The 22173-nt window shown below is 38.7% G+C and overlaps 1 protein-coding gene across 3 annotated transcripts; it reads right to left on the bottom strand.

Annotated features, from left to right (window-relative positions):
* Positions 1–6407: 6407 nt before the first annotated feature.
* Positions 6408–20600, bottom strand: AMBN (ameloblastin). Of its 3 annotated transcripts, none has more exons than XM_012464385.2 (13): positions 20483–20600; positions 19424–19492; positions 16216–16266; positions 14867–14914; positions 13926–14036; positions 11943–12176; positions 10662–10700; positions 10481–10519; positions 10312–10350; positions 10007–10066; positions 9865–9909; positions 9397–9441; positions 6408–7160 (listed from the first exon to the last, which is right to left on the bottom strand). In XM_012464385.2, the coding sequence occupies exons 1-13, from the start codon at positions 20495–20497 to the stop codon at positions 6615–6617; spliced, it is 1341 nt and encodes a 446-aa protein (XP_012319808.1). In that variant the 5' UTR covers positions 20498–20600; the 3' UTR covers positions 6408–6614. The 3 variants fall into 3 exon arrangements, with proteins under 3 accessions (XP_012319808.1, XP_012319809.1, XP_012319810.1); XM_012464386.2 differs by having other exon boundaries at positions 11943–12131; positions 20483–20585; XM_012464387.2 differs by lacking the exon at positions 14867–14914 and having other exon boundaries at positions 20483–20585.
* Between the last annotated feature and the right edge of the window lie 1573 nt (positions 20601–22173).

The following is a 22173-nucleotide window of genomic DNA, read 5'->3' as shown; positions in this document are numbered from 1 at the left end:
TTTTTGTGTGTGTTTGTTTTTTTTTTCGGGGTGGGACCAGCTGAGCCTGATCACCTGGCTCCCTGCTTCAGAGCCTTTTTGTTTTTAGTTGAATGGTCGGCTGTCTCCCAGGTGTTATAGTTGCTGGTTGAGAAGGCACCAGGATCTGTGTGATTTCCCGTGCTGCGACCCACTGCTCCGGCTGAAACAGCGGCACTGAGATTCATGGCGCTTTTTTGCCCGGGAATCTCCTGGCCTGGCTCCCTGTTTTAGTCCCGTTTTTTTCAATCAGATAAGTGAGTGACTCTGCATTCCCAGAGCTTCCTGGAGCTTCCTGGAGCTCCCCTTGCTGGCTAATGGGGGGGCCCAGTCCCGTTTACTCTGCACCAGGAACCGCTGTGCCGGGGCGCCAGCAAAACAGCTGCGCTGGCCAAAACAGCTGCGCTGGCAACCCGTGGGGCTCCTCTGCCTGGGAATCTCCTGGTCTGTGGGCAATAAAAATCCATCTGGAAATGCGGCATCCACTCACCCTCTGCGCTTTCACTGGGAGCTGCAATCCTGAGCTGCTCCTAACTGGCCATCTTGGAGCAACCAAAACTTTAAAAAAGATGTTACCCTTCTGGACTATTAGTCTCTTCACCCATAAATGAGAAGGTTGAATTAAATCAATATTTTCCCGAAGTTCATTCATATACATAGTCGTTTATGGACTGTCTTTATGATTGTTGCCATATCCAATCACCACCTGTTCTATTTATTTAATATTGTTTCTTACATCTCAATACTTAAAAACCGGCATCATAGGATGTAAATTTTAGAAAGATTATTAATTTACTACATAAAGATTATTGTCTCTACACCAATGGTAGGTGTGCCATACCTGACACATTGGTATAATGGATGTACAGTCATACCTTGGTATCTGTGGGGGATTGATTCCAGGACCTCCCTGAGGATACCACAATCTGAGGATGCTCAAGTCCCTTATATAAAATGAAATAGTATTTGCATATATCCCATGTACATACTCCCAAATATTTTAAATCAACTCTAGATTTCTTGTAATAGCTAATACAATGTACATGCTCTCAATAGTTATAACACTGTATTGTTTACAGAATAATGATGAGAAAAACAGTCCGTACATGTGCGTTGTAGGTCTAATGACATTTTTCATTTGCAGTTGGTTGAATCCACAGATGAAAACTCCCGGATACAGAGAGCTGACTGTATTGCGTTTACCCCTCTAGATTCACTCCTCACCCTTTTCTACTCTGAAGAGCCCAGATAACACTTTCTTCACTAAGGCATTAAGAAATGAAGGCTGTGGTTTTTCTCTTTGGGCTAGATATGATAATGAGGGTTGCTACTTTGGAATTTCAATGGGCAAAATAGGAGTCTGAAATAGTAGACAGAGACCAGGGGATGGTGCTTATTTTTCAGAGACAAGGAGGACGCAATGACCAGTAAGCCACAGGATGGAATGCTAAGCAGCACGTTTTGACTAATAGCGTTCTGTGTGATGGCTACTTGATCACAGGTCTATAGGAAAAAAAATAGATGGACATCCTATTAAGGTGCTGCTTGACATAAAAAGACAAAAATATTCTATGTTCACTAAGCCTAACTAAAATGGGTATGGTGGGATTTATAGTTTCTTATCTAGTTTCCAGACCCAGAGCCCCTCAACTGAGGGGACACCAGGTTCCTATGAGGAGGACCCTGAAATGTGGTCAAATTGTATGCCATTACAGTTTCCCTAAGCCTTCTCTAGAAGGACCTGAAGCAATTAAACAGGGAGAATGTGTAAGTTGGGTGGGGGAAAAGAAATACCCAGACTTTCTAGGGGGTTATTAGGAGGTGGTTCTGAACCTTAGAAGCTTTCATAGTTTACTAGTTAAAGCTTATGGAAGTAAGAGTAGAGACAGATTTTATTTTTTATTTTTATTTATTTATTTTTTTTGAGATGGAGTCTCACTTTGTCACCCAGGCTGGAATGCAGTGGCACAACCTCGGCTCACTTCAACCTCCACCTCCTGGGTTCAAGCAATTATCCTGCCTCAGCCTCCTAAGTAGCTGGGATTACAGGTGCAATCCACCATTCCCGGCTAATTTTTGTGTTTTTAGTAGAGATGGGGTTTCACTATGTTGGCCGCACTGGTCTCAAACTCCTCACCTCAAGTGATTCACCTGCCTTGGTTGCCCAAAGTACTGGGATTACAGACATGAGCCACCACGCCTGGCCCTTTTTTTGAGACAGGATCTCACTCTGTCACCCAAACTGGAGTGCAATGGCTGATCACAGCTCACTGCAGCCTCCACATCCTGGGCTCAAATTCTCCTCCTGCCTCAGCCTCCCAAGTAGCTGAGACCAGAGGCATGCACCACCATGCTTTGCTAATTTTTGTATTTTTTTTTGTAGAGAAGGGGTTTCATCATGTTGCCTAGGCTGGTCTCGAACTCCTGGGCTCAAGTAATCTGCCTGTCTTAGCCTCTCAAAGTGCTGGGATTATAGGCGTGAGACACTGCATCCATCCAAGGAATAGATATATCTAATAACTGGCAGAATCCCACAGTGATTCTTACACCAATGGAATGAAAGCTATAGTAGGAAGAGCCAAGTGTAAGGAAGCCCTTGAAACTGTACACCTTCTTCACTCCCAACAACATAGCAAATCTTGTAGGGAGAATTGCAGAGATTAGCATTACCACAGAAAACTTGAAAGATATAGGAAAGGTGTCCTACTATCTCCTCATTTAACTCACCTGTCTGGCTGGTAGAAAAGCTAAGTGGGTCATGAGGAATTACGGTGGATTGTTGCAAACTTAACCAGGTGGTGATGCCAGTTGAAAATGTATTTTCAGATGTGATAACTTTATTGGAGCAAATCAGCAGAGCCATGGCACCTAGTATATAGCTATTGATCTGGTAGATGTTTCTTTCCATTTTAATCAGTAAGAAATATCAGACGGTCGGGCGCGGTGGCTCACGCCTGTAATCCCAGCACTTTGGGAGGCTGAGGCAGGTGGATCACGAGGTCAAGAGATCGAGACCATCCTCGTCAACATGGTGAAACCCCGTCTCTACTAAAAATACAAAAAATTAGCTGGGCATGGCGGCACGTGCCTGGAATCCCAGCTACTCAGGAGGCTGAGGCAGGAGAATTGCCTGAACCCAGGAGGCGGAGGTTGCGGTGAGCCGAGATTGCGCCATTGCACTCCAGCCTGGGTAACAAGAGCGAAACTCTGTCTCAAAAAAAAAAAAGAAATATCAGAAGTAGTTTACTTTTAAAAAACAGGAACAATGTAAATTTATACTCTCTTGCCCTAGAACTATGTCAACTCTCCTGCAATCTATCCTAACAGTCCCAAGGGTCCTGGATCATCTTTATGTTGCATAGAACACCATGCCCATCCAGTACATTGAAGACACAATACAATAGGATTTGATTAATATGAGGTGATAAGCCAGAGGGTAGAAGATAAACACTGAAACATTCATGGTGCTAACAACATTTCTAGGGGTCTAGTAGCCTGAGGGATATTGGGATAGCTAAAGTTATTTGCAAGTTATTGTATCTTGCACCATCCTACAAGAAGAAAGAAGTACAATTCTTGTTGGACTTCTTTGTGTTTTGAAGGTACTCTTTCACTGGAAGCTGCAATCCTGAGCTGCTCCTAATCAGCCATCTTGGATCTTCCATTTTGAAGGTAATCTATACCACATATTGTATAATGAAAGGGGTCCATCCTTGTCACTTGGGCATTATGACCCAGAAGACTCAAATGTGTTGGAAGTAACAACACAGAACCTTAGGGGTTTCTTTGTGAAAAATAGTTCTTGCTTTGCTTCTAGATTTTAATAGAGACAATGTGCCTGATGGTGGGATGCCAAGTGATTATGTTATTTGAGTCGCCCATCTTGAACTGTGTAACATACGATCAACTGAACCATAAAATGGAACATAAGCAGCAGCATTTATTTTAAATGGAAATACATACGATATCAGGCTCCAGCAGGTCTGGAGGGCTCCATTAGATTGCACCAGTAAGTGGTTTAGACTTGCACGTACTTCCTCCTGATGAGTTTGTACCTGGCTCATGGATTTCTGTATGATATTCTGGCATCAGTGGAAAGTGGACAATCCAGGTACTACAACCCCACTCAATGAGCAGACCTTTAAATGGAATTTCTGGTTGTCTATTTTGTGTGGAAGGAGATGATGGCCTGTGATATAGATCTACACTGACTCAGGGTTAGTCCCAGAGGGGTCACCTGGTCAGGGACTTGGAAAGAATAAAATTGAATGATTGGTGAGAAGGAGAGTCTAAAAGACAGGTTGTCTGGATAGTCGTCACAGAATGGGACATAGTATGAAGATTTTTTTTTTCTCATGTAAATGCCTCATAGAAGAAAATCAAAGTAGAGGAAATTCTCGATAATCCATAATCCATATTGCTGCTTCTGAGAATACAGCCTCTTTCCCTGGCCACTTTGGTGTTTGCCCAATGGTCCAGTATTTGAAGTGACAATGGTGGCAGGGATAGATGTTATTCAAGGACTCAACAACATGTTGTCCCCACTACAAAGTTGATCTGGCTATTACTGTCGTTAAGTGTCCAGATGGTCAATAAGAGAGACTAACTTTGAGCCCCTGCTATAGCAAGATTCAGCTGGGAAACCAGTGTGTGTGTCTCACAAAAGCATGCTCTGAATTACGAAGAAGGACCAGCAGGGCAATGGTTGGAGTGTTAATGGGAAAACACAAATTCATCAGATAATGGGAACAATTCCATTCTTCCACTGTTGCTGCTGCTATTTTGCTGAGTTCTCTTTACCAAAAGGATCAGTTGGAAAAGAAGGAAACTGTTATGATTGGGCAATTTCGTCTGTATACTTTGTCTCATTTCGTTCTCATGACAACTCTCTATACTAGGTCATAGCCCCATTAAAGAAAATGAAAACACAGGCACAGAGAGATTAAGTTTCACATCTATTCTAAATTCTCATGGATAATAAGATGTGATATCGAAGTTTGAACCCAGATCTGTTTATATCTGCTTTTTAGGAAACTGTCTGGGATGCTGAGATAGATCTCAGTGGGTATCTGCTGGCTACTGTGGAGGTCATTCTCCTACCCTTGCACCTTTGCCGGGACACTAGAGGAGGCAAACTGTTTTCTTCTGTATGGAGTAAGGGTGAGCAGAACCCTGCTTGAAGAGAGGGAGGCAATAGGTGGCGGCTACATGGTCCTGGTAAGGCTCCTAAAGTACCCTGGGTTGGGAAGCATCTCAGGGCTCTTTTTCCATCTACAGAATCTCCATCAAGGGATGGAGAGGAGTCTGAGTTTTATGGAGTCGAAGACCTGGAATGGGCCACTTAGGAGAAGGTGAAGACAGTGAGGTAGGAGGCTACTTTGTGGGAGTGACCAGATCCTCCAAAGGGGAGCCCTTTAATTCAGGCATATAGTTCTGCTCTATACACACTAGCCCTGGTGACAAGCAAGGGTCATTTTCTGCATCCCCCTTTCCCACATTATATTTCACAGGAATGAGCTAATTCTCGCATGGAACCCTCATGGCTCTTTTTCTGTTTCTTCCTCTTGGAGAGTGAGGCCTTTCACTCCTGAAGCCGTTTCTAGACACTGTTCTGAGAAAACTGGTCTGATTTCTCCTAGACCCTCCAATGCCCCTCCGTCTGGGTTAGGCACCTCTTCTCCGTGGCTCCAGGAACACCCTGTGCTTGGCCTTTTCATAGCACTTTTCACATGTGCTGTGGGGTTGAATGTATCTATTTTGCAGTATTTTGTGGGATAATCTATGTAAAGTAATTAAGCTTGGCCTAGGGTTTTGTTATGGTGATTGTCTACTTGTCAGTCATGTCCATAGTAAGCTTTGAAGGAAGGGACTGTATCTCTGATACCTTTCACTGAACCCAGGACATGAATATTCAGTAAAGTTCTGATGAAAGAATGAATGAATCGAATACAATGAGTTAAAGAGTAGCAAAGGTAGAGGATGAGTATGCTTTTCTTGAACCATTTAAATATATATAAATAATAAGCATACAATTCCTGATAATTTCAGTGAGAAAAATTCTTTATTTAAAATAGGCTATATATTTTTACTAGATTAAATAAAATACTCTATAAATGAGAACTGTAAATTCAATATACTAAACCCAGTAATACCAGTCAGGAGTTCTCCACCAATCCCCATTTAATAAAATTTAAATGAATTAGCTTAGAATTATGAGAATATGTACCTTTGCTTAGAGAAAAAAGCAGTGCCACATTTTCTGGATATAATAGTGTCATGCTAGTAAGAGAAATTCTATAATGCTTAAGACAGCTAAGAAACAGTGAATCAAATGCTGAGACCCTTAGACCATTGCTTTGATATTATTAATAGTATTTCTAAATCACAGAGGCAATTGACACGTTTTATTTCAACAAGATATTGAAAGCAAGAAGGGAACCTACACTATTTCTAGCCACTTGCATTTATTAGTATGTGCTTATCACTTTTAATGCCTTTGCTGCAGAAGGGTAATAAGTGTTTTAGCAAAAAGGTACACTGTGGGGACAAAGCTGGGAAGCTTGTACATACAGAAAGTAGCTAATCTCTTAGAGCTGTCAGGGCTCCTGGAAATGCCAAGCATCATGCATCATCTCTGGCTCCTCGGCTTTGTTTCCTGGCATGGATGTTTGCAGAGAATTTGGGGCCATTGTGGTATCCATGGTTGCCTCTTCCTGGAAACCCATGGATGTGGTCATGTCAGCAGCATAGGTCCCATAAACATCAGCTAATTCAGGGGTCATCAGTGGGTCAGCAGCTGCTGGGGTGACACTGAGGGCTCCCTTCCTCTTCCCTGAAGGGCTTCTTGGCAGGCTGGAAACATCATCCTTAGGGAGAGCAAGGAGCCCTGCGTGGGCAGCAGGTTCTAGGTCTGGAAAGACAGCTGGGTTTTCCAGATTGTCTGGGTTGGCCTCCGGCATAGGGGAGCCTTGTGCACCTCCTTCTCCCATCTCAGGGCCTTTGGTTGCAGCCACTGGTGAGTCAAATTCCAGAGTGAAGTCACCGCCCACAGCTGGGTTGTGAGGCAGTCCCTCAAAGCTGGGCCTCATGTCTCCAAATCCTGGAAACACGGCTCCATAGCCCATCGGGCCTCCTCTCCCTCCCTGGAAAAAAGACATTCATCAAAGATACCATTATCACATGCTATTAACTATACCATGCAACTACACCTGGTCACATTCACTAAGGATCTCTAAGAAACTGTTAGAGAACAGGAAGTTGGCTGATAGGTTTGTGTATGCTAATTTCTCACTAAACTGGCTTTGAAACATAATGAAGAGGATTCTGCACTTATCTGGGTAGGGGAAGGCCGCTTCCACAAAAGAGAGATAACAGAGCAGAAGCAAGACTTGAGGCAAAGTGAGTTTGAATTTAATTTTAAGAAAACAAGCAGTTACAATGGGTACTACCATCATAAAACAATTAAGAACTGAAAGTTATAACTGCATTTGTTAAGGGAGAATCCTGTCAATGGTATTTTTCAGTGTTCCCCCAAATAAAGTTCCATGTAAGTTTATTTTTCTTTTAGGGATCTCATTATGTAGCTGGTCTAGAACTCCTAGGCTCAAATGATCTTCCTGCCTCAGCCTCCCTAGCAGCTGGGATTACAGGAGTCGTGCAGCTAAGATTTTTATTTTCTTAAAGCACAAAGTTTAAGAAAAAAGTTTGACTTCCCTGGAGTAACTAAAATATTTTCTTTCTGTGGACAGATAGAATTCCAGAACTGACCATGTCTCTTTCTTTACCTTTGCTGCCAGAAATATGAGGTCCAAAATCTTAGGCTGTTTGTAGCAATTGAGCAGGATTGTGTGACTTGCATATCTATATTCTGATTTTCTTGAAATTATAACTCATTTTAAATCCTACCTTCAATTTTTGGTTATATTTATTGTGTTTTTTTTTTTAAACTCTGAAAAATCTTTTGGGAATGAGGCAGAATAGAAATAATTAATATTATAGGATGGCAATTAACGCTTACTTGAATTTTGTATTTCCAGCCATTTATATTGGTGTTATATAGATACAATATTCTTTCCTTCTACTTTCTCCTGACTCTTCATTCTCTAAGTCTCAGCTTTCACGTGATCTCCTCCAGGGATGATGCTGTGAATCCCTGAGCTGGGCTAGCTGCCCTTCCTCTCTCTGACTCTTTCTCTCTAATAAAGCTGTTATTACTTTTATCCCATGATTTTGACATTAGATATCTGCCCTTGTACCTATCCTTTCCATTCATTAGATTATAAGCTCCTTGAAAACAAGAACTTTTTTTTTTTTTTTTGAGACAGGATCTCACTCTGTTGCCCAGGCTGGAGTGGGTACAATCTTGGCTCATTGCAACCTCCGCCTCCCAGGTTCAAGTGATTCTCCTGCCTCAGCCTCCTGAGTAGCTGGGACTACAGGCTTGCATCACTACACCAGGCTGATTTTTGTATTTTTAGTACAGACAGGGTTTTACCATGTTGGCCAGGCTGGCCTCAAACTCCTGACCTCAGGTGATCCACCCATCTCAGCCTCCCAAAGTGTTGGGATTATAGGCGTGAGCCACTGTGCCCAGACAAAACCAAGAATCTTGTCTTGTTTATATCATTTTCCTATGTGTGTGGCACACAGAAGGCACTCAAAAATACTAAGATGTAAGTTTTCTTTCACAGATAATATGTGTGTGTGTTTATTAACTCGATAGGATCTGTAGTTGACAATGACTTGTTAATTCAGTATTGCTTCATTTTGTCTTGCCTTGTGCTCTAACAGATGTAACAGATAAAAAAATCTCTTAGGAAAAAAATCAAGTGGTATGACTTTATTAGATCTCAAATCTGAAACTTGCATGAATAATAACATAATAGGAGTATACTCTCATTGACAATGCACATTACTATTTATAATAATCACATTTGAAACTTGGCTGATTTTCTTTTGCTTTTTGATCTTTCAATTTTTAGGTCTGAATTACTTGTAATGCTGTGAATTTGATCTTTTGAGGGGTTAAATGGTCCAAGAAAGAACAAGAGCTCTGTATGAACCACACGTATCTTTTTGGTTTGAAGTGTTTATAGTTCAATGACAGCCTTTCAAGGGGTGGTTTGTCCTCTGCTTATCTACAAGCAATAGGGCAAAACTCTATGCTCAAGAATAGTCATCACTCAGAAATGAAAGATTATATAAGAAACATGATGAAATCTTTGGATATTGCTTCAGAATTAAGCTTTGTTTTTGGAGTGGAAAAATCTGAGTCACATGCTCATTTGGCTACATTCATGGCAGACATCTCGCAGTCAGCCATAAGTGACTGTTCTTCCCTGGCTACTATTTTAAGAAGAGTTAGAAGATATTACTCACTGCCATTTCTTCTGAACTCATGATGCCAAGTCTGGCAGGGGCATTCTGTTCAAAAAGAAATATTGCATCAAATTACGAATCAGCTACCTTCTTATCTACTCAAGACAAAGTTAAAATTATTTAGTTTTCACTTAAACCTTAATATTAGTACTGTGTCCAGAGGCAGAGTAAAGTGGAGAGGTGAGTCATTATGGAATAAATGTAGCCAACTTGGATAATTCAGATCTAAAATTTATTTTTTCTTTAATACCCGTGTGTGTGTGTGTGTGTGTGTGTGTGTGTGTGGGCGTGCATGTGTATGTGTGTGTCTGGCCAGGATTATCCAAATAGGAAGTGTGCCACCTTACTAATGTAGGCATTCAGAGAATGTTTATTTGGAATCTCTTGTGTGAGACCTAGATTTTATAATTTTAGCTCTTAAGATAACATTTAATTAAAAACAATACTTTTTATAGAATATGGACTTACCAATTGATTTGCTCCAAAAGGCACGTAAAACATTCCTGGATAAAGCTAAATAAAATACAATCATTATCACAAAGTACATTTTCCAATGGAAAAACTTTTTAAGTAAGTTGCAAACAGAGATGTGGTATAAAAAAAAACTTACCGGAGATTGTTTATTTTGTGGCATTGGTCCCCGAGAAATCAAACGGGCTATTTGGAAAATCTTTAAATGGTGGAAAACAGAATAAATAAATCACATAGGCAAATCCCCATTATGGGAATTTCTGAGTCATATGAAACACATTTTCAGATGGATTAGTATAGGAAATAAGTATTTAATATTTAAAAAAGCAAAGGAACCCATTATATTTCATACTCATGAATAAATGGGACAATGAAAAAATTCACTCTTCTTTGAAATAAAGAACAGCTTTTGCAAGGAAGTGTCTCATTGAGATCTGTACTTACAGATGGACCCTGTGGATCAGCAAAATCCAATCCTGGGAGCTGTATTACAGATAAATATTAAAGTTATCAGTCAAAAAATGAACAAAAAGATAAATGCAAATAAAAAATAGAAAAAGTGAACAAATATAAAAATAAAAAATAGAAGTGTCTCATTGAGATCTGTACTTACTGACGGGCCTTGTGGATCAGCAAAATCCATTCTTGGGAGCTATATTATAGATAAATATTAAAATCATCAGTAAAAAAAGAACAAAATAGATAAATAAAAGTAAAAATAAAAATAGACAAAGTGAACAAATAAAAATATAAAAATAAAATACAGAAAGTGTCTCATTGAGATCTGTACTTACTGATGGACCTTGTGGATCAGCAAAATCTATTCCTGGGAGCTGTATCACAGATAAATATTAAAATTATCAGTCAAAAAATAAATAAAATAGATAACAATAACATAAAAAATAGACAAAGTGACATTAAAGATTAAAAATAGACAAAATGAACTGAACACATGCTTATCTTGTTTACAATTACAATAAAACAATTAAAATGAGTTTCATTATTTAACTTTCTTTTAGTGTTTTGGGAAGTATGACCCAAGAGTTTGCAGTGGTCTTTTACTAACACGACTGCAATGTACCGGCAGGGGAATAAGGCACACCTATCATGGCTTTGCTATCTCTGCACAGTAGAAAGTAATGAATTTTGGAACTGGAACATATCTGGTTGGTTTGAACCCTGGCTCTGCCACTTAGTTTTTGTCTACTCCTGGGCAAATTTTGTAACTTCTCAAAATCTATCTTCCTTTCTTTAAAAAGGCTGATAATATGTATTTTTATAGGATTGTAGGCAGAATGATATGGGGAAATGATAAATGTCCACAACATACTGGTCATGTGGTACCTTCCTTTTTTTAAATCATTGCACTTTTCTTTACATTATTACAAGGTACTTTTTGTGTGGTTGTCATCTCTCTGTCAGAGAGATAATAACGCAAAATCCCACTTGTTATGCTGAGGGATCAATTACTTTTCTCAGTCTTTCCAACACCAGAAAAGACCAGTGATAGGAAAGTTGGACTTTTCTGGGCTTCTATTCTATTTCATATGGAAGTTTTCTTCTTTTGCAACTAAGAAACCCAGTTTTATAGGCACAGGATCTAAATCTCAGTTATGGAAGACTGATTAAGAATATATTTGTGGCTAAGAGCAGTGGTGCACTCCTGTAATCCCAGCGCTTTGGGAGGCCAAGGTGAGCAGATCACGAGGTCAAGAGATCGAGACCATTCTGGCCAACATGGTGAAGCCTGTCTTTACTCAAAATACAAAAATTAGCAGGCCCTGGTGGCACGAGCCTGTAGTCCCAACTACTTGGGAGGCTGAGGCAGGAGAATTGCTTGAACCTGGGAGGCAGAGGTTGCAGTGAACAGTGAACCGAGATGGTACTGCTGCACTCTAGCCTGGCAACAGAGCAAGACTCTGTCTCAAAAAAAAAAAAAAAAAAAAAAAGGTATATGTAACATATATCATGTATTATGCCTGAAGGCTATGACTATTTAAAAGTGGCCTGCAAATTGGTTTTCTTTCATGAGGTTAGCTGGTAATTCTGATCTGACTTCAAGAGAAAGGAAGTACCTCAGGCTTTGGTGGCTTATCTGATGGTGCCACCTGCTGCTCAATTGGAGGCAGTTCTCCTTCCTTCAAGGGCAGCTGTCCCAGGTGAATTGGAGGCTGAAGTGCTTTCTGTGCTGTGGCCTGGTTGGCGGTTCCAGCAGCGGACTGGAGGAAGGGTTTCAGTCCTGGCTGTTGAGGCTTCAAGGATGGCTGTGATGGGAGAGGTGGGGGATGCACAGGCAAAGAATATTCATACTGCAGAGAAATTTGAAAAGAGTGTCAGGAAGGGGTAGCTAATTAGATAATGGTGCCTAGAATTTCTAAACAAAGGGGCTTGGGATGCTTTCTATCTGGAAGGGAAGCTAGGGTACTTGTCTTGAAGCTGCGTGTCCATAGGAAGCACCAGTGAGAGTTAATGTTGTCTGGGGAGGTCTCGTGTGTGCTTCCCCTGCCTCCTTGGGGAAGGACTTAGGAAGGTGAAGCTACCTGAACCTCCCGGTAGGATGAGTCATGTCCTTCTCTGGGTTCCCATAGCTGTCTGTATGTATCTGTATCTTTATTTACCACTTTCTCACTGGATGATAATTATTTGTTATAAATCTTTGTCCCCCAGTCAATGGAGAGAGAATGATATGTTTTGTTTTTCCTTATAGCCTCTGTACTTAGCATAGCTCCTAACAAGTGCCTGGCCCATGGCGGCTGCCTAGTATATTTTTGGAGTTAATGAAAGGATAGAGGTAATTAATTAAAATACCAATAAAATTCTTGCATCATGGAGTCCACTTTGGAAACAACTAAGTGAAGAAACAGTCGCCATTAACATAATTGATTGTTCTACTAAATGTGAGCTGGTGGTAATGCTCCTGCTGTGGAAGACCACCTGGAACTAAAATTCCCTTTTGATCTTGGTTATGAGTCATGTATTAAACAAAAAAAATTCTCTGTTAAAACCACCATGTTTTGTTGCTTCTTCTAGAAATTTCTTGTGGTGGATGGCTCCCTATTGCTTGTAGATTGATTGCAAACTCCTCAGATCAGCAAGGAAGTCTCACAACAATTTGGGGCTCTGCTTTGCCTCTCCAGCCATCACCCCTCTCTGAGCTCTCCCAGTATTCATTACTCACATCTCACAATTCAGCAACTTAAAATATGTTGTCTCATCCTATCTGAATCAGATGAGATATGAAATTTCACAATCCTTGGAACCAGTCTTAAATGTCTTCACTTTTACTACCAAACCACAATTTGGTTTATGTGTCTATTGGGCACCTAATCAATAATGGTTAATAGATTGATGTATTTATTGACTTCTGTAGGGTTCATGGTGTTTTTTATTTTTAATTTTTTTTGAGACTGAGTCTCACTCTGTTGCCCAGGTTAGAGTGCAATGGCATAATCTTGGCTCACTGCAGCCTCTACCTCCCGGCTTCAAGCGATTCTCTTGTGTCAGCCTCCCGAGAGTAGCTGAGATTACAGGTGCTTGCCACCATGCCTGGCTAATTTTTGTATTTTTAGTAGAGATGGAGTTTCACCATGTTGGCCAGGCTGGTCTCAAACTCCTGACCTCAAGTGATCCAGTCACCTTGGCCTCCCAGGGTGCTGGGATTACAGGCATGAGCCACCACACCTGGCTATGGTATTTTAACCAGGATTATTGTCATCATTTGAAATTAGCCTTTGAGAAATTATTTAGAAAATCTTGATTCAAATGAAAATTGTCCAGGAAGTAGCCTGCTTTGATTTTTGAGGATTGTTTCCTGATATCTTTAATATAGGTCTCATATTTTAGAGGTTGTATCTTCCTATTTTAAATAAATATGCAAATAGTTTCAAATTAAAAAAAAATTTCTTAAGTACTAAAAACAGTTATAGGCTTCAATTTATTTGGCATGAGAATAATTTTACTAGGACTTGGCTATTGCTAATATATCACAACTTAAGGAAAGCAAGTAAGCAAAGGTTTTAAAGCCTGAGGTTTCAAACATATTGATGCTATTCACTCACCTGTTGAGTTTCATGTTCCCTTGGCCTCATCCATGGAAAAGAGGAATGTGGTGGGAGGAGACCATGCATCCATAAAGAATTAAATGATTTCCCAAAGCCAAATCTAGAATACTAAAGACATGGATAAAAAAAAGACATGTTTATATTTAAATTTTAAATATAACATTGGTTACATTTGGTTTTCATTTTCTAAAAAATCAGCAGATAGCATAAATATAGCAAAAGCAAAAGTGATGCTGGTTAATTTAAAATGAATAGGTAAGGCTGGGCATGATGTCATGCCTGAAATCCTAGCACTTTGGGAGGCCGAGGCAGGTGAAGCACCTGAGTTCAGGAGTTCGAGATCAGCCTAGCCAACATGGTGAAACCCCATCTCTACTAAAAAGCACAAAATTATGGCATGATGGCAGATGCCTGTAATCCCAGCTACTTGAGAGGCTGAGACAGGAGAATCGCTTGAACCCAGGAGGTGGAGGTTGCAGTGAGCCAAGATCATGCTACTGCACTCCTGCCTGGGTAACAGAGCAAGACTTTAAAAATAAATAAATAAATAAATAAATAAATAAATAAATAAATAAATAAATAAAATAAATCAAATGGATAGGTAAACTCTTCCTTTCAATGAACTTAAATTTCATTTTGAGCTAGTCTGCAATATTTCCATAAACTTGTTTGAGATTTAGCTTTTTAAGCACTTGTGTTTTGTGCCATATAATAAAATTAATAATTCAGGAAAAGATCCTTTTTTTAACTAAATAAAATTCAATATTGTTTTTAGTTTTCCCTGTTACTCTATCTTTGTTTTAGGCCCTCATTTACTTCTTTGTTCTTCCAATATTTAGGATATTGTCTATTCATAAACAAATTTGATGAATTATAATGCTGCTGATAATATGAACACCACCACCACCGTGAATACTTGCAATAAGAAATATGATTACCTGAGAAAGTGTATTTAATCCCTGCAAACTTCCCAACTGTCTCATTGTCTATCAAGAAAAAAAGGGGTTACTGTTTATCACCTGTGCTGTGTTTGACACAACTGATTTCTCATATTTGACATTATTGACACAGAGTTTGGTGTGGATCAATTTAACAAAATGAAAGCAGACACAAATCATCACTGAAAGGTCAAAATGCTAAATTTGGTTCTGCCATTGTTATTATTATTGCTATTAAAATAATGCAGTTGCTTTTATCATTAATTAAAGGAGAAAAAGTTTTATTTAAGTGGGGTTTACATTGAAACATGGGAAAATAGCTCATTCCATTGAAATATAAATGTAATTATGAGGACATTACTTCGTTGACTCTTTTCTCCCCATTTAATTTACTTTGCCCTTTAAAAGTTCAGCCAGAAGAGGAATTTGAGAAAAACAAACAAAATAAACAAATATAATTTTTACCTCCTTCCCAAACAATGTCTTTCAAAATAATAAATATAAAAACTATTGGAAGAAATGTTAAATATCTGGATAGATTATCAAGAATGCTACCATTTTAACAGAAAGTCAATTTAACTTTTTTTCATGGGAAGAGATTTAGAATGTTTTTGATTTAGTTTAAGCTAAAAAGTAAGAAAAAAATTTCCTCAGTGAAATTAGCATCCATGTGAAATAAGCATCTAGCTCAAATAGGTGTTGATGACCCCCAGCTTGCCATGATACATGGAAATTTCACAAGAGCTTGTGAAAAATTTATAATCTTATAAATATATTTCTGTGTATAACTGTCAATATTTTATTAACATGACCAGAATTTCTGTTTTGCTGGGGTTTTCTAAACAGAATCTATATTATGTGAGAACTGTAATAAGACAAATATACTGTACAACTTATACAGGAAGTATCATAGTACAATATTAATGCTATTTACCAGACTTATAAGAAATTAAATTTTGTATAGGTAATTTTTTTTTAATGAGAACTTTATCTCCTAAGATAGTATAAGAAGCAGGATTAAAAATAAACTATTTGTGAGTACAGAGCAATGTATTTTAATCAGTATAGTAATTTTATTAATGTGCATATAATATATAAGGCATTAATTATTAATATTGCTTTGTTTTGCATAGAGACAATGTTCTAAAACTTAAAACACCTGAGAGTTTAAAATTGCAGTAGAATTATAAGACAAAGCTCTAGTAAATGTCATAGCTTTTCTAGCACTCCTCAGGATAGCAGCCACAAACGTCTGGCTAGGAAAACTGAGAAACACACCATCCTATTTCGCCTGTATCACAAATATATCAATGTAAAGTTAATATGTAAAAAAATCTGACAATACATACCTCAAGGCTCAAACTAGCCATACCCGGTGTTCCAGATTGCTGAGGAAACAACTGAATGAAAGTAAGAATAATTTTGAGTTTCATTGGCGCAAAACTTCCTTTGATGCTCATTGGGCATAGGCTATCCCTCCAGTACATAAGGGCTACCTGAGGGGCCACCATTTTGGTTTATTACCCAAATGACTTGAGTGCTTGGGCAGAATGAAGAAGAACGTAAGTTATTTTGGGAAATCGACATAGCATTTGATAACTTTGCTTGCACATGTATCATCATCCTTTGTCTCTATCTTAATGCTTCATTGCTTTAAAAGCAAAATATGATTTAGAGTTACACACAGGAGAAGTAGAATAAAGCAACAAAATAGAAAATTACTAGTACTTTTTCTTCTTAAAAAATTACCACAGAAAAAAGTAAAGGGGACAAACTCAAGCTGAATTTTCATGTACTTTGGACAAACCTACATGATTTTGGTTCACGGGATGTGGCATGGAATCATGACACTGAGAAAAATCATGTGCAAAATCTAATTTGATTCCCATTCAAAGGGCTTCAGCAAATTCTTTATCATTTTAAATGAAATATTATTTTATGCATAGGCATAGGATATCGCTTCAGTACATAAGGGCTACCTGAGAGGCTAATCTGTGTTTATACTTTGGGATCATATCAGGTTTTTTTTTCTTAAATAAAAGGCATTCTAGCACAAAATACTATTATACTTAATGTATTCATTTAAAAGTTGTTCAAAAATATACCTATCTATTCAATTAGCTTTTCAAAATGTAAGGTATTTTCCTACCTTTTTTTTTTTTTTGAGACCAAGTTTCACTCTGTCGCCCAGGCTGGAGTGCCGTGGCACGATCTTGGCTCACTGCAACCTCTGCCTGCTGGGTTCAAACGATTCTCCTGCCTCAGCCTTCTGAGTAGCTGGGATTACAGGCACAAGCCACCACCACACCCGCCTAATTTTTGTATTTTTAGTACAGATGGGGTTTCTACTAAATTCTCAGCTTGAGGTCAAGAGGTCAAGACAAGCCTGGGCAACATAGTGAACCACATCTCTATTTTAAAAAAAATAAAAAAGGAGGTCGGGTGCAGTGGCTTATGTCTGTATTCGCAGCACTTTGGGAGACCGAGGTGGGCGGATCACCTGAGGTCAGGAGTTTAGACCAGCCAGGCCAACATGGTGAAACCCTGTCTCTACTAAAAATACAAAAAAATTAGCTAGGTATGGTGACAGGTGCCTGTAATCCCAGCTACTTGGGAGGCTGAGGAAGGAGAATCACTTGAACCCAGGAGGAGGAGGTTGCAGTGAGTCGAGTCTGCACCACTGCACTCCATCCTGGGCAACAGAACCAGGCAGTCTCAAAAACAAAACAAAATAACAACAAAAAAGAAGACTAGAGGGAATGGAAAGGCATTATAAATGTGTAGCAAATATTCTGGGTAGGGAAAGAGGTTAGCTGTGTAGACAGGAATAATGATTGTGCATGTATGTGTGTATGTGGTGGAGAGCTTGTTGAGAATTTAGGGGTTGGTGAGAGCAGGACCTCAGCCCACTATTTGCCAGTACATAAATAAGACATCTTAGATTGAACGACAGAACAAAGTGTACTTTTCTTCCTATCTGCTGTTAAGTCATAGATTGAAGAATATTTACATGAATATATACAGACAGGGGATACATTTCCCATGCAGAATGAAAAGGAGAACATCAGATTTGGTAGGCAGTCAGATGGCAATAATAAGCAAATTTTCTGTTCCTCAGAGTGGACCCGATTGATTCAGGTGTGGATCAATACAGGTTCAAAGAACGCCAATGTATTAGACTGATGATGAATGGCTGAGGCTGACCCCAATGTCAGTATCATACAAAAGTAAGCAAGGGTGGCACCCTCAATTTTTCTTTCATTTAAAATTCATCTTGTGTGATGGAACAGAGACTCTTATTTTTATTTGTGGAATTAAGGTTTTCATCATTATAATCAGTTTTCATCCTCTTTCTCCATTTCATCCTCTTTCTCTAAAACACTTTAAGAAAAGAAGTAGCTAACCATTTATTTTAGGGAATTAAAATATTCTAAAGTTTATTTGAGGCCGACTATGAGCTCCTGGAGACAAGAGATCATGTCTTACTTACTTTAATTTTTTCAATGCCCAGCACTTTGCTGGATGCATGGCAGCGCCTCAGTATATATTTGCTAAATGCATACAGCAGCCAAATAAAGTTTTTGTGAAAACAGAATTGCATGCTGTTGGCTGGAGTTCAGTGTTCAAAAGCTTGTGTTTGCATGAGATCATTTCAATATATACTAGAGTGGATCAGGTGTGGGACTGTAATATGAAATTAGTCCCATTGCTATGATATGTTTTGATTTAAGAAACTTCAGCTCTCAGTCACACAATTTCATGCTTACAAGGTAAATTTTCTAGTTAATTACTAGCTTCAAATGGAATTATCTAGCTCAGTTTTGTAACCATAGTAATTTGGCAGATTGTTCTTTTCGAAATGAAGAAAATGTACTTTTTTTTCCCCAGAGAAATTTCCTCTGTCCATTTCAACTATATAATGATAGCAAGAAGTTGATAATAAAATTGTGCCATGCATTGTGGAGACTATCTAAGTCTTTTAACTTTGAATGAGTAGAAAAAGATTTAGAAGTTGCCTTAAGACTATCTAAAATAAGTTTTTAGTAGAAATATCATATGTTTCACTTACTGCTTTTTATTATTTTTTTTAAGACAGAGTCTCACTCTGTCACCCAGCCTGGAGTGCAGTGGTGCAAGCTTGGCTCACTGCAACCTCTGCATCCTGGGTTCAAGCAATTCTCCTGCCTTAGCCTCCTGAGTAGCTGGGATTACAGGCACACACCACTATGCCTGGGTAATTTTCATATTTTTAGTAGAGATGGGTTTCACCATATTGGCCAGGCTAGTCTCGAACTCTTTACCTCAGGTGGTCTGCATGCCTCAGCCTCCTAAAGTGCTGAGATTACAGGCATGAGCCACTGCACCTGGCTATCACTTACTGCTTTTGGATGGCAAGACTGACATCTGGGCAACTATGGCTTTTGACTCAATAGGACTACACCACTGGATTAAATACGGTGAATCTATGCGTGGACTCTTAGTCCATGTCCCTTCAGTGTTGTTTGGAGTCCGACACGTAGGAACCTCTTCTGGGACACACTCTAAAGACTGACTTACCGGCACTGCAAAACTCATTTCCAGGAGGCCTAGGATCAGTATCAGGTCCTTCATTTTGAAAAGTGGAATCTAAAATATAAGTTAGTTGGAGAATTAAATCAGATGAATTTTTATACAGAATGGTTAAAAGACAATTTTAAAAATGAGCCTGAGTCTCTGCTCTTCCAAAAACAATAGGTATAAAGGTTAGAAGAACAAAAACAAAAACTAAATGTTACTAAACAACTGATTTGTATGTAGTAGTTCTGAAATGAATTAACAAGCAATTAAAAATTATCTAAGCACTTTTTAAATGGCGCTACAGCCTAAATAAATATGTAGCAACAACCTCCATGGATATTCTTAAAGTGCTATGTTTTATTTCATAAAATGAATTTTGAATTTAAAAATCCTTTCCACTAAGTAAAATATTGGTCTATAAGATATTATTCATAGAAGTTTATACTTTGCTTACCCTTTGGAACACATTTTGAAATGTATGTGAAATGTAATAGAACTAACAATCATTTTGTAACAAACCTTTATTTGCAGGAATAGAGGGTATATCATTGCACCTTTAGGTAATCTACGTAACCATGCCAAAACTTATCTTTTCAAATGAGAGTAAATTGACTATTTTAATTTCCTTTGGTGTTAGTGGAAAATATGTCTCAAATTTAGTTTTCCTCTTCCTAAAATGAATTATCTCTTAAAATTTATTCTATAAATTCAAAAAGCTCTTTATTCTTACATGAATAGAGACCTGAATAGCCAAGAAATTTATTCATCTTTTAATATTTAAAAAAATTAGGCACTGTCACTAAGAATAAAAAATAGTAAAAAAAAAAAAAAAAGCCAAAAACCAAAATACAAAAAACCAGTCCAAAGATAAAAGTCTTTTTTTTTTCTTAGTTGAATGAGTATTAGGCATGTCATCTCTGGAACATGCTAATGGATTACACAAGGAATAATTCAGCTACTGGTGACAAATGAAGATAAATCCTCTTTATAAAAGCTGTCTGGAGATAGGAAAAAAAGAATTTACAGGAAACACATGGAAATCACAAAATCCCATTTTACCTTAGATGCTGACATGCACTGTGCTCTCAGGGCCTGATGATGCCAAACAAGATAATTCTAAGAAAAGAAGATTAAAATTTTTTTCAGGACTGTGCGTGGGACTTGCTCTGTACGTCTCATTCAGTGAAGATCAGGAACCTTTATTTAAAGTGCAAATCCACCAATCAAAGTGAAGGAAAATGGCAGGGGAGGGGGAAGGAATCTCTGCTCCTGCAATTAGTCTGCACCCTTTTATTGCGTGCAGGGACGTTGGCCCAGTAGGTTCTCATTACTTTTAATTGTACTGCAGCCCCTGTACTTATTCAGAGAACTTGATAGCAGGAAAGGGAGTAAAGGAATAATGGACATGGGCTCTGAAGACAATTATTTTGGTGAACTGGGGGAAATACATGTAAAATAGGTGAAAACAAGCCATTATCTGTTTTGTGCTGGTTTTATCTGCAGATAAAGCTAGTGACCCAATGCTAGCATTCTTCAGTTTTCACTCTCTGGTTTGTTGTAGTGAAAGTAACTACCCTCCTTCCCCCCAGCATACACAGAGTCCAAAATGTTAGATGGATAATGAATGTGTGTGATTTCTTCCTTGAATTTCCTAGATATTTTCATATCTGGAGATAATTGATTAGAAATAGCCAAGCTCTTGTGAGATACTACAATTATACCCTCTGCTAGAATCACTTCAGGTAAGCCTTTGGTGCATTTAAAAACAATTTTTGTGGGGACAGGGGCATAAATCTGAACATCCTCCATGAGCCAAATCAATGGGCACAAGTGTCAGTTCACTCTTCAGATAGACAACATTGCCAGGCATTAGTATCAAGCCAGCGTAATAAGACATATTTGGATCACTTAAAAGGTTAACATCAACACAGATAGGTTTTTCTCCATGTACAGATAATATCTTGAATGTGGATTGAACATTAGCTGCTTTTGTTATTTCTCTGCCCATCCTTGTCTTTCCAAAATTATGATTTCAGATATGGTAGGGATAAGCATTTGAGATTAGTTTCTGAAGAAGGGATGAGTCAGTACACTCTTTAGGGAAGCAGGGATCTTGCCAATTACAGGGAACATTGAGGAAGCTGGTATTTTGCGAGAAAGATGTATCTATACTCAAATGTAGGCCTAACAGCTTCAAATAATGTTATCTTAGAAGCTGCTTCTGAAAACCTCTGTTTTCCACTGAAACCAGAATTATCTTTAGGATATGAAGAATGTGAATGTGTTTTGCAAACAGCAAAATGTTATTGAAATGAAAAGTATTATTTTCATACTCTCTCTGGTGCTTGATGCAGTCCCTTAATCTCTTTTGAGCCCCAGTTTCTTCTTCTGTTATGTAAGGATAATAATTCATGACCACAGGCTTGTCTTTTTTTTTTTTAGATGGAGTCTTACTCTGTTGCCCAGGCTGGAGTGCAATGGCGCGATCTCAGCTCACTGCAACCTCTGTCTCCTGGGTTCAAGCGACTCTACTACCTCAGCCTCCTGAGTAGTTAGGATTATAGGCCCGCACCACCATGCCCGGCTAATTTTTTTTGCATTTTTAGTAGAGACAGGGTTTTCCCATGTTGGCCAGGCTGGTCTTAAACTCCTGACCTCAGGTAATTTGCCTGACTTGACCTCCCAAAGTGCTGGGATTAGAGGCATGAGCCACCACACCTGGCCTGAGCCTGTCTTAAAGATTGGTGAGG

The sequence above is a fragment of the Aotus nancymaae genome, unplaced genomic scaffold (genome assembly GCF_030222135.1).
Source record: "Aotus nancymaae isolate 86718 unplaced genomic scaffold, 86718_ANA_hifiasm-v0.15.2.pri h1tg000006l, whole genome shotgun sequence".
In the NCBI taxonomy this organism is placed as follows: Eukaryota; Metazoa; Chordata; class Mammalia; order Primates; family Aotidae; genus Aotus; species Aotus nancymaae.
Note: the sequence above shows the minus strand (reverse complement) of the source record. Positions and strands in the feature narration are given on the sequence as shown.